General features: G+C 40.3%; 1 protein-coding gene and 1 long non-coding RNA gene across 9 annotated transcripts in view; one reads left to right on the forward strand and one right to left on the reverse strand.

The window, feature by feature from the left end:
• The window catches only part of LOC107837141 (uncharacterized), a 21,245-nt gene extending 14,574 nt beyond the window's left edge, over positions 1-6,671 (reverse strand). The window contains exons 1-2 of the long non-coding RNA XR_001663135.1: positions 6,551-6,671; positions 4,220-4,225 (exon numbers count right to left, since the gene is read on the reverse strand). This is a non-coding gene — a long non-coding RNA (uncharacterized LOC107837141). The remainder of the gene's footprint in view (positions 1-4,219; positions 4,226-6,550) is intronic.
• The window catches only part of sorcs1 (sortilin-related VPS10 domain containing receptor 1), a 165,454-nt gene that overhangs the window by 34,659 nt on the left and 117,621 nt on the right, over positions 1-13,174 (forward strand). The window contains exons 1-2 of one of the 8 annotated variants that reach the window (XM_007560594.2): positions 3,054-3,150; positions 3,913-3,982. The exons of the other annotated variants lie outside the window; for them this stretch is intronic. Coding sequence (XP_007560656.1) covers positions 3,095-3,150; positions 3,913-3,982 — 126 coding nt within the window. The 5' untranslated portion in view covers positions 3,054-3,094. Of the gene's footprint in view, positions 1-3,053; positions 3,151-3,912; positions 3,983-13,174 lie in introns of those variants that run through there. 8 annotated transcript variants of the gene reach the window in all.

The following is a 13,174-nucleotide window of genomic DNA, read 5'->3' on the forward strand; positions in this document are numbered from 1 at the left end:
CTGGTTATTGTCCTGGTGGACTGGTTATTGTCCTGGTGGACTGGTTATTGTCCTGGTGGACTGGTTATTGTCCTGGTGGACTGGTTATTGTCCTGGTGGGTTGGTTATTGCAGGTGAGTGGGTGCAGCTCAGAAAGGGAACAGATGACATGTGAGGTGAAAGACAAATAAAGCAGAAGAACATAAAGGAAAAGACAGAAACTGAAATAGAAACAAACAAACAAAGATGTATTAATCTGAAGAACAAATCTAAAACAGAAAAAATGAGACCAACTGAACTAACACAAGGAATAACACGATGTAAGAAAACTAAAGAGAAATCTTTTTTTTAAAAGTGCATTTTGATTTCCTTTCATTCATCTCAAACTGGGTTTTATGAATCAGTTCAGTGGAGAGTTTTGGGATGCAATGATATGAAAATTTTGGATAATGATCATGGAAATCAGCTCCATCTTGGTAAAAGCTGAGGTTATTTCCCTACAGCAGAGCCTGTGGTGTTCATCAGCTTCACTTTGTGCTGTTTTAATATTGTGAGCTTTGATCACAGTCACGGTTTCCATGTTTCTGTCTGATGAACTGGAGTTCAAACTTCTCTGCGCTGTTTCCTTCCTAACAGACAGCAAATATCCAGCCTGCTGTAATTCCCTCAGCAGTGGGCTTCAGTTCCCACTGAGGCTGGTTCTGCCCCCAGCCCCACCCACCACCTGCCCCCCTTCGCCTCGGTCAGTCAGGACAGCTGACCAGCTACTGATGGACCAACGGAAACGGATCTGAAGCTCAGAGGAAACTTCTTAAACCATCTCTTTTCATTGTGTTTTCACCCGGCATCAATGTGTATTTTACTGTCTATTATGTTTTTAATGTTTAATTTGCTTTTATGCCTTTTTATGGTTCTTTTCTACTTTTATAAATGGTTTTATGCAGAATATTCCCGATTGTTCTGCACTTTCCTCACTATTTTTGCTGTTTTAACATTTTCTAAATGAAGTTGGCTTGGCTTAGTAAAACCTTATCACCAACTAGAGGCAACAAAGTGCAGTCTGTTAATATTAAAATATGATTTCTCTGAATTCATACACAGAATATTTTTAAAGCCATAATATTATCAATGTCAATGTCAAGTTTATTTATACAGTACTTTTAAAAACAGGTTAAAACTGCACCAAAGTGAAAAAATAAAAATAAAACATCACAACAGAAACTTTTCAGGCCTCAAATTAAATGAGAATGATTGAGAATAAAAATAAGTTTTAAGAAGCAAATTAAAATGACCAGGCCTGTGGGCAGGTCTAATCTGGAAAAGTAAAGTTTTCCAGAGAATCTGAGCAGAAAGCCGGATATAGAGATTTTAACTGGAATGTTTTCTATCCAGCATCCAGATTACCGTCCATCCCTCAGAGATTGACTTCTGTCCTTCTAACCACAGAGAAGAACAATGAGGCGTCTGAACAGACTGACCTCCATGAACTGGAAGTGGACAACATTTCCAGCCGTCTCTCCTCCCATCTTCCTTCTTCAGCTTAATATTCAGAGATGTGTGTGAAGGTCGGGGTGGTGGACATCCATCCTGTCTGCCTGCAGGTTTCACCTCTAACATCAACATCTTTTTTACTTTTGGACATTTGGTTCAAGTGTTTCCTTATCAAGGCCATTGAAGTTGTTGACGTAAAAAAAGACTTCACCTCAATTAAGGACAAATTTAACTTCATTCTATAATCAGAGAGCCTTAAAGCACCAGTTTTAACATCTGTAGTTCAATATGCGAACCAGACTAGCTGCAAATTTTCAGAAGACACTCACCTCTGAAGGTGCAAAGACAGAGTCACGTATTCAGCCATCTGGGAAGGTTAACTCTAATTGGAACAGCATCTAAATGTAAAATCTGGTGCTCCAGTAATGGCAGCAGGTTGTTCAGCTTAGACTCAAACATGAAAACCAAAGTACTGGCAGAGATGGTGGATGTGATGTCCTCACTTATCTCTCTCATCAGGGCTATGCTTATCAAGGCAGAAAAAACCCTGAAAATGATGATGGACTGAGTAAGCGGTTTAAATGCAATAAAATATGTATATTTAGATGCGGAGGAGTTGGTGAAAGAAGACTCCATCAAGAGATTCAATAGTGCATGGCTGGCATTTTACAGACATTAATAAACTAAGAAGAAATGGACCAAATAAATCCTCATCATTATTAAAGACACCTAGAATCTGGAATGAAAGTTGGGATTTTTTTCATGGTTCTGATAGAAAAAGCACAACTGAGGGATTCATTCACACAGCACCGAGACTTCAGCAGAATTAGCAATAATTTGCAAGGTCTCTGCATGTTTTTATTCAGCGACGCTTTCTTTTTATCTCTGCACCAATGTTTGATGAATTTGCTTATTTGTTACTGTCACTGTTGGTACAAGGCATAAAAAAGAAGAAACAAATGCAAACATTGAACAATGGATTGTTTATTAGATACTCTAACTATAAAGTTGATGCACTGACCTTTTGCAATGTGTCATCATGTTGAGGCGCCATGACGGACATCAGAAGTGACGGGTGAGAGAATCAAACAGAGTGACTGCAATTGTTTTATCAAGATTTTTTTTTTTAACTTTTTCTGGCTCAAGTCAAGCTAATGTGTCTGTGATATTAGGACACCCAGTTGGAGCTCATAGGCCACAGTATTTACTAAAGTTAAATAACTGACCTGCATCTTATCCCTCCTGATGTTTGTTTTGATTAAATTACAGTCTTTTCCTGAATTCATGTCACATGATGTATACCACTGTCAAAAACGATGCTTTCCCTTACGCCAAAGAAAACTTTTAAAAAAATGCGGTGCACCTAAAAATGTTACCACATTGTTTTGGTCGTTTTGTAATTTTGACATATTTTTATGTACATGCTATTCTTTTTTTCCCAGAAAACAGAACAAATCATATTTATAACATTTCGGCATATTAACCTACCTACTCCCTGAATTTAATAGGGAGCAGTAGTGGCGAAGTGGAACCTTTATTGGTGGGGGGCGTCGCTTCCGGTTTGGTTTTGGGGCGGACTTCCTGTTTGCCTCAGACGCATCACAGACATGAATACGGAATCTGGATGTTAAAAGCAGCTCTTCGGTCGTCATTGGTCTCTTCTGTTTTTTTATTCTTCAGGTTAGTACACTATAAAACACACCATAATTTCCTGTCAGATATTAACTTCTTATTTTATCAGTAGATGGCGCTGTGATGCGGTTTCTGTTCACCTTTCTGCTAATAGTTCTAAATGTTTTAAGCCGAGGTTTAGTTTGGCTGGATGCTAACCTGCGCCAGGGAAGTCTTGCGGTTAAATGAGTGAAACACCGTTAAATCCCACTAACTCAGGTGTCAGAAGCTTTATTTTGCTTTTGACTGAATAATATTTAGTACATATTATTTTGTAACTCATAAAGTAGCTTAGAGGCTGAGAGTAAAGTGAGTCTAGCCAAAGATAAAAGTAGAGACACACTATTGGTTCATTAAGCTTGGGAATTCAGAGGTTAAAGTTGGAACAATTCCAAGTTCAAGTCTATGTTTTTTGTAAGTCTTGATATTGTATTTTTGATCACTAATAAGTTAAAATCATTGTATATTTTGTCCAGACCAGTTAATATGCAGTTAAATGCATTAAAACTTTAATTTATCCTGTTTAATGCACTATTCCTTAGTGGTCTGCATGTTAGTGAAGGGTGATAATGTAAAAGGGGGTAAAGTGTTGAAATTGATTATTACTTGTCAAAAGGAAACAAGGTTTATGGAAGAAAGATAATTTAAAGCTTTATCATTGCACACGGTAAAAGGTTTGTTGGTTAACTAATAAATGTGATGCATTCCGGATGTTAAAGACGGCGCTCCGGTCCGGTCCTGATTTCTCTCTCCTGTTTTATTATTCTTCAGATTGCGTACATCATGTTGCAGCATCCTGACCCAGGGGACCTGTAACACCAACCAGTTTATTTCATACGTGGTAGGCTACTTGATGGTGCTGCATTTTCTCCTTGGTTATGATTAGATTCCTACCTTCTCCAAAATGCAATATTTAATTGTGTCTTACTAGTCTTACCTATGAAGTATATAAACATTATTCTTACCTTGTAAATCCATGAATCCATACGACTGATGACTGCTGTCCATCAGTCTTTTTTCTTCATCTAAAGGTTTAGGATTTTCAGCTGGTGTGAAAAGTTAAAGACTTGACTTGAACTAGACCCTCAATGACTTGAAGTTGGACTTGGAGAAATGACTTGTGACATGTTCAGGTAGCTGAAGACCTCGTTCTGTTACCACTTGCTTAAGATACAGTTGGCTAAAAAACTTACTGTAGATGTGGTTATAATAGACATTTTTTAAAGATTGCTATATGCTCATTACTCTACAGGACCACGATCAATAATTTGCTCCCGTAGAGATTCCTTTGTTTTTTGTGTTTAAATCATCATCAGCCAGGCTGAAGACAGCATGAGTAAAATTAAAATGTGATATGTTGCATCACAAATCCCCTGTGATAAATCAAGCTGGCTGGGCTTAGAGTGACATCAGTTAAACAGAACCTGTCTGACAGCATGAAGTAGGCTAAATCTCACTGACTGTGGACCAGCCAGGTTCTTCTGGCTGCTTTACTTGGTGCATGACAACTATTTGTTAATGATGTTTTTTCTATATTATGACATCTAATTAAAATAATTATAACTAAACAGAGATAAATGGTGAAGGAAAAAGCAGCTTCCACATTTGCCTGATGTTACTTTCCATCCATCTGCCTGCTGGAACCAATTTTACTCCCACTTCATACTTCATAACCATCCTGTTTCTTTTTTGATCAACTCGGAGCCTAAAACAAAAACAGCACCTTTTTGTAGCTGTGATTTCTTCTTAAATAGTGCTTCTGTCAAAATGCTTAAGAAACAAAATCAGTTTTGGTGAACAGAAGGCGAACCGTCCCTTCTTGTTTCCAGGCGTCTGGCCTCTCATTAGTGGAAAACAACACCATGCCATCGTTTGGCCTTTAAAAAAGAAGATTCTGCTGTCATAAACAGCTAGCTGCATTATAGCTGTGCAAATTAAAACCTTTCTGCACTTTAAATTTTGTGATTTTGTTCACAAACAATTAAGAAATTGTTTTCTGGCTTTGGAGAAAGAAAAATTAAGCTTTTTTTCTGTCAGAAGTGTGCAGCTACTGCCTCCGGACCTCAGAGCCTTTTTTCGAAGAAAGAAGCAGTGATGCATGATGGTTTCTTGGTGGAAATGATTGATACCGCACATTGGAAGGACTAAATTGCCACAATTTGTTTAGGTTCTTGGCAGAGAATATTTTGCATTAATAAAACATTATCAATCATTAGCATGAAAGCGTCAGCCAGCCTGTGTGCAAATTAGTCTCTGAATTTAGCCAGAGATGTGCTTCTCATAAAAACACAAACACATATGTCTTGTCATCTGTAGTCCGCCCAAGTCTGAATATTTAAATAAGTCAAATAAAAGGCATTAGTGAGCTCAGGGCTCGAGGCTCATCGTGTTTCTGTGAGCTGACAGTTTGGCAGAAAAAACATTAACTTTCTACCTCTTCTTCCTCAGAGTACACTTCATCATCATCGATTCTAATTTTCACCAGACGTAGCATCTATAGCTACGCTGTAGTGTACAGAACAGCAGAAAGAAGTGATGAAAAACTGTAACCCTGCGTTGGTCCGTGCAGCCATATTCTGCCTGCGTCCCTCTAAGAAGAGATGACAGCAGATAGAGACAAATAAACCTGCGGCAGCACAAAAAAACACAGTGGATCTGGTTTGGGAGGAAGAATCAAAGTCAAACAGAGAAAGGAGGACTAGCAGCAAGTGAAACTTCACAAAATAATTAGTCTCAGTAGAGCTGAGAATAAAAAGAATCAGAGAGAAATAAACCATGAGGAGGAGAGGGATGGAGAGCGATGCAGCTTTTCTCTGTCAGCATGCAGCCAGATCTGTGCCAAACCCGTTTATTGTCGTTCCCACCGAACACACGCCTCACTCCGGTTCAGCTGCCTGCCAGTCGCTGCAGTTTGCTTGCATGTTAATACCTGTAGTTATTACCATAGGTCTCATTTCTTTCCATTAAGAGATTAAAAAGATTTGTCTTTTTCTTCTCTGGCACATTTAGGGAGATTTTCTCTAAGATGTGATCAGAATTTGTGTCAGTGCTGTAGGAAACACCTGGAAAGAATCTGCCTCAAAAACACTTTTCATTCTCTGGGGTTTGCCTTTCGCCAATGCAAGCATCTTCCTCTGACCTTCAGCACTTTATTCAAACAGCAGTTAAACTCTTCCAAAGCACACAGAAATGTTCCACCAAGTAGGAAACATGAAATCCCTTGTACTTAAACAGATAAAACATAAACACAGCACTAAACAGTCCCTTATAAATTATTCATATCTTGTCACATTTTATCCACGTTACAACAGATAAGCTGTACCTACAAACATGTTCAGGGTCTTAAAACAGCCGTTGTTTCAAATAATTGATGAGTCATCAAATCAGTAAAAAATATAATCATTAGTACAGTGGTTCTTAACCTTTTTGGAGGCACCGAACCCACCAGCTTCATATGCACACTCACTGAACCTTTCTGTAGTGATAAATAAAATGTGATTCCACCCAAATTCAAGACATAGGGGTGACCCAGCTAGAGTCTAGTTGGGTCACCCCATGATCACTAAGTCTTCTTAAAAGGTAGAGTCTCTGAGAACAGTTCTTCAAAATATAGTCAGTGTTTTCAGCAAAGCTGAGCTGACTGTCCAGGAACGAGCCAAGGTATTTAAAATCTGCCACAGTTTCAACAAGTTGGCCATCGAGAGAAACTGGAACCACTTTAAGGTCTTTAGATCATTTAATTAGCTCTACATTCTTAAGAGAATGAAAAATTTATAATAAATAATAGAGACTTTGTGGTATTCTGAATTAGTAATGTAATTATATTAGTTGTGTTACCACCCCCATGCCACTAGAGGCAGTAGCAACCCCTAAAAGACGCGACTGAGGAGCAGATTTAGAAGTACACCGAAAGCTACAGAATTTGGTAAAAACGGTTAGTTTTGCTGACGTAATTAAAGACACAAGTTCAAATCCCTGTTGAGAGTGAAACTCCTTCAATCAGTGCTCCTCCTCAGCTCTGATTGGCTCAGCAATGTAACGTGATCCTCTGCAACAAGTGACGGCAAAGCGGGGCGTCATCACGACTTTACACAGTGTGTCTTTACCTCCGCGGCAGAGGCTCCGCCGAACCCCTGAGACCGACTCACCGAACCCCTGGGGTTCGATCGAACCCAGGTTAAGAACCACTGCACTAGTAGCTGCAACATTTAGCTGTTGTTCATCCAAATTACTTGATTACAAATAGAGACCTTGGCTATTTGCAGTTGGCTGCCACCTTTGTTTTACTAATTACCACAAGCAAGGGGAACAAGCTCCATGAAATCTAAGTAAGTGCATTTGAGTCTCTAACCATCCTTCACTGTGAGGTCTGGAGCAGAGAGACGGATTGAAAATGTATCCATCCTTTTTAGACCATACACCAGAGGGGCAAAATCACTTACAGTCTGGCCCAGTGTGGAGGGGAGTTACTCATGTCTTTCAGGAGAATTCTCAGAAAGCTCTCATTGTGGCAAATCATGAGCCCTCCTGCTGCCTGGTTGAATTTCCTCAGCTTTTAGAGAGCTCCCTCTGAGATCCTCACAACTTCTGCTCAGGTCACAGAGAGCCGAACAAATCTGACGGCTAATGGATTACATGTGCTCCTCCAGCTCAGGATGAGAACTTTGTTAATTTCTTAAATCTTTTTATTTAAAGATGACCCAAAAATCAAAGAAAGATCTGCTCTAACTCTGAAGTTTCCGCCTAATTTCCTCAGGCATCTTTCTATATTTATGGAATTTTAGCGCTGCTCTTTTCGCCGCCAGCTCCTCTGCAGCATATGAAAAATGTACAAGCTCCAACCGTGTAATATGGCCTCATGTTGAGCTGAATATGGAGCAACCCATAGTCCTATCAGTAGAGACTCCTCTCACTGGAGCACTACTGACAGCTTCCAACAAACCAGAACCGCCATCCACTTCCAGGTATTTAAGATAAGGCTCATGTTATCAGCCATAGCTGCGGCTCGATGGGATTACCCATGAGGCCCACAGCGCAAACAAACCTTATGGGGAGCAGAGTGAATTAGCCTCCAGCAGAACCAACGGGTTACCGCTCTCACTGTCGAGGGATTTCAGAGAGAAACAATGGTCCGAATGTTTTTAACGAACCGGCTCCTCGGAGATCTTAATTCAATCAACACATTTGCAGTGCTTTCCTTTTTACAGTTGCATACCTCAACATGGATACTGGAGAAATCCATTTGCAGCATTTTCACCTTCAGTGATCATCATCACTTTAAAATCTTAACAAAACCAGTCGTGTTCCGGTGGATTTTTACAAGGCCACTAGGAGGCGTGCTTCTCAAGACAAATACTGTTACAGAGTTCATCACTACTCCCAGATTTCAGTCTGATCGCTAGTTTCTAGCTGTAATAACTGAAGCTGCGTGTTGACTCTAGATCTATGATTCTAGATCGTTCCTCTTTAGCTCCAAAGATAATAACTTCAGTTTTGTTTCTGTTCAGTTGGAGAAAGTCGTGTTAGATCCATGCATTTGTTCTAATCCTTTGCCCAACACTTGAAGGGTGTCGTTGTCCCCTGGTGACTTTGTAATATAGATCTGCGCACCATCTGCATAGCTATGCTAGCTAATCTTATTGTTTGTTATAATCTGAACCAGTGGGAGGAATCCTAGGATGAACCCTGGGAAACCCAACATGTTACTTTTATCTGATAAGTTACCTAAACAAGTCCCGNCTTAACAAAACCAGTCGTGTTCCGGTGGATTTTTACAAGGCCACTAGGGGGCGTGCATCTCAAGACAAATACTGTTTGATATCAGCAACAACACACACACACACACACACACACACACACGCACACGCACGAAAGGCAAGTTTATCTGTAAAACACATTTCAGCAGTAACAGAACAATTCAACGAGCTTTGATGAAAACAATGCAGTTCAATGCAATGGCAAAATAACGGACAGTGGTGACAGATTAAAATTATTGATGTTCCAGTTACTACTGATTAAAGGCAACTCTAAACAGGTGGATTTTTAGCCTTGATTTATAGGAACTAGAAGCTGAATGCTGCTTCTCCATGTTTGGTTCTGGTTCTGATGCCGAACAGAACCAGAAGACCTGAGAGGTCTGGAAGGTCGATACAACAACAGCAGATCGTTAATGTGTTGTGATGCTAAGCCGTTCAGTGATTTATAAACTAACAAAAGTAATTTAAAGTCTGTTCTCTCAGTGAAGGGCTTTAGAACTGGGTGATACTCTACCTTCCTGGTTTTAGTCAGAACAACAGCAGCAGCGTTCTGGATCAGCAGCAGCTGGAGGATTTTTTTTTATTTTTTATGCAGACCTGTGAAGACACAGCTGCAGTAATCAATGCAACTAAATATGAATGCAGCAGATCCTGGAAATGTTCTTCAGTGATAGAAGGCCGACTTTGTAACCGTCTATGTGGCTCTGAAGGTTCAGGTCAGAGTTCATCACTACTCCCAGATTTCAGTCTGATAGCTAGTTTCTAGCTGTAATAACTGAAGCTGCGTGTTGACTCTAGATCGATGATTCTAGATCGTTCCTCTTTAGGTCCAAAGATACTAACTTCAGTTTTGTTTCTGTTCAGTTGGAGAAAGTCGTGTTAGATCCATGCATTCGTTCTAATCCTTTGCCCAGATCTGATCTGCGCATCATCTGCATAGCTATGGTAGCTAATCTTATTGTTATAATCTGAACCAGTGGGAGGAATCCTAGGATGAACCCTGGGAAACCCAACATGTTACTTTTATCTGATAAGTTACCTAAACAAGTCCCGGTTCTTTAAGTTGCACCTGAACCAATAAGTACTGTATCAGAATGTCAGGGTCAACTCTCCAATTGTTTTATAATAATGAATAGTGAATAGTGTCGACTCATTGGCAGCTACCGCTGTCTGCTGATGGCAGCTGTTGTCACAACTGCTCCAGTAAAACCCACACTGTGGTTCTTCCACTGTTTTCATGTTACTTATTTGATATTGTGAGGAAAGCTATACTTAGAAGCAGAACTGCAGTGTTTGTCTCATTTCTGTGTTTGATGTGATCAAGGAACTTCTGTGTTGATCTAACAGATGTCAGAGCTGATTGCAAATGTTCTGTATGCAGAGGCCATTAAGGGGCTTACACTGAGGAAGCTGAAAATGTGACTGTAAAGCCGATTCTCATATTTATGGTGTGTATTTCCATTTCTGGTGGTCAGTGGTTTATCCACTTTGAGTAAAAGTTCTGTCTAATGAAAATGCACAAAGTATCCATCAGAGCATTCTGTGGAGGAAGGTCCTTCAGGTGAGTTGCAGAGGCAGCAGCTTGGTGCCAGTGGGGAGGGAGTGACTTTGGTGTCTGGCAGAAGTCCCCCGTGCCCCAGTGGGACGCCTCACAATTTACATAACTAACATCTTGATTTGCTGTAAAGTGAAATTAGGGCCTGCGCGATGTTCAATTAACTCGCTGGATCTTGGTGTAATTAAAACTCGGCGGTCCCCCACTGTTCAATACGTCTGTGCCAGGAGAGATGGAGGTGGGACAGAGTTTGAGAAGAGAGGAGGGGGAAGAGAGGGAGGAAAGATAAACTGCTGCTTCATCAGGTTTTCATCAGATATGACCTTGGTAGTCGCAGTAAAGTGGCAGCAGATATCGCTGGTGAAGAGTCACAGTATCTGTATGTTGAAACTTAATGTGAGGAGCACCAGGCGTGGTGGTCTCTTTACGGCCCCCCTGCCAGCTGTTGTACGCGATGAGCGGCTGCGGTGCCGGCCCCCAATGAGACGTTTTCTCCCTAAACTGATTACATGAGAAGGGATTATGAGCGGCTGTATAGCTTTAAGTAGACTTCTTTTGATTTTTGGGCTAATCTACTGGCTGCTCCAGCCCTCACAAGTCCCCTGCTCTGTGCTAATTGCTGTAATTCCTGCGTTTAAGAGGATATGGATTGAAAAGCGCTGCTGTTTTCCTTTAATCCCTTTTCAGGATTACACCAAAGCCAAGTGAACTTATCCCTCAGTAATCACGCGTTGGACTGCTGCTTGCGGACGGCCGGGCGTCGCTGAACTCTGCTGCAGTGCAGCGACACGCTGTCATCACGATTTGCTGCTATTCTAAACCTGCACTTTAGATCCGGAGCTTTTCTTCCAAGCAGGCCATTAATCTTTCTTATAGATTTACCTGAAAACTTCAAAGTGACAAAAAAAGCAGCGTCTAGTCTCTCCTCTGCCCACACAATGCATCTAAAGTGGCTGTTTTATGGGATCAGTTAGAGAATTCTAACTAAGCCATAATCCCTAAATTCATAAAATTGCCTGCAACTGTACTCTAATGTTTAATTCTTGAGGAGTAATGTTCAGGTAATAAATCTGAATAGAAGAGAACTTCTGCAGCATGAAGCAGTCAAACTTTTAATTTGTTTTTCGTTGTTTTCATTATTTGTTCGTCTTAGAAAGATGAAAACGTGAACTGTGTAACCTCCCTCTAAAATAATGGATTACATTGCTAAGGAGCAAAACATGGAAGGCAACAATTTAACAAAAAAAAAAATGTTTTCTTTTCTTTCTGTTTCACATGAACTGTTAAGGAAGAAAAAAGAAGCCAGTTAATTAACTCTGAGCTAAGCAGGATGTTAATTTTATTGCATTTTTTGCTTATTTCTGCAATTTTAGCTCCCAGCTCTGAGATAAAATTCCCCAGCCGGCTGTAAAGTGGGGTGCATATATTCCTGCTCCATCCATTCTTTTGGATGTGAAATCCCAACATTGTATTGCTGCTATTTTTTTTAACAGAATTTGTTAGATGATTTCATGGATGCATGTAGAAAACGACATCAGAACCAGAAGGCAGCAGAGCAGAGGGAGCATCGGTATTGGCAGTGTGTGTCCACCGCGGTCAGAGCAGCGCTCAGAGATATGCTGACAGTAATGGAGGGCTTGGGGGGGCGAGGGGGGCAGAACAACCAGATATCGCCTAATGGCCGCTCTGAAGAGCGCCTCTTTGGAAGAGGGCCTTTAATCATAAGAAAAGTTAATCCACAATCAATGAAAATGTAAAGCAGCAGCAGCAGCAGCATCTTGTTGTATTAGTGCTGATAGCGGCTTAAAGGATCACTGTGGAGGGGCTCAGGCTGCGCTTCTCTTCCTCCTCATATCTAACACAGAAACCGAGGAAACGCTTTCCTTCAGTCAACATTCTTCTGGAGTGCTGCTACATGAAGATTGTTTGCTTGATAAAATCACTGAAGAACGTCGTGGTAGAAACTGGAGAGTCCCATGAGGACGAGCTCCGCAGCTGCAACAGGAACCAGCAGTGTTTGTTATTAGAAGTGATGCTGCTACTGAAAACTATAGGGGGCGTAGCGGGACATGAATTCATCTTGAACGTCTTTGTTTGACTCCACAGGCTGATGATGAACATGATAAACAGTAATGATCATCTCATTCAGAGGAGAGGATGTGTGTTCACTGCTCAGTGATCACTGAGTCTACGGCACAGAAGCAGAAAGATAAAAAGTCTGATTTTAGATTCATGGCTGCATGAAGAGCGACTGTGTGGTGTAGGAGGTCAAAGGTCGCAGTCCCGTCCTGGGCTCTTTCTGCATGGCGTTAGCATGCTCTGCTTGTGAAAACATTAATTTTTTCATGTTAACATCTGAAAGGTGAAACACTGGTGTTCTGGGTTTTTGATCATTTTACTTCATTTTTTAGTTTTCTCTCTTAAAAATTTATTACCTTAAAATGTCAGAATGTAATTTCTTACGACGTATTTGGGCAAAGCTGCAAAAAGCTGATTATAAGAAATCATAATTCTCACAATGAGAAAGAGAATAAAGTCATACGAGAAATCATGATACAAAAAGTAATTATCAAAATAAAGTCGTAGTATTACAAGAAAGAAGTTGTAAGACAGTCAAAATATTACAAGAATAAACTCTTAATTTCAGAATAAAGTCATAATATTAAGAGAATAAAGTGATATATTTGTGAGAACTTCTACACAAGAAATATAAAAAAAATGA

The sequence above is a fragment of the Poecilia formosa genome, unplaced genomic scaffold (assembly GCF_000485575.1).
Source record: "Poecilia formosa unplaced genomic scaffold, Poecilia_formosa-5.1.2 Scaffold117, whole genome shotgun sequence".
NCBI lineage: Eukaryota > Metazoa > Chordata > Actinopteri > Cyprinodontiformes > Poeciliidae > Poecilia > Poecilia formosa.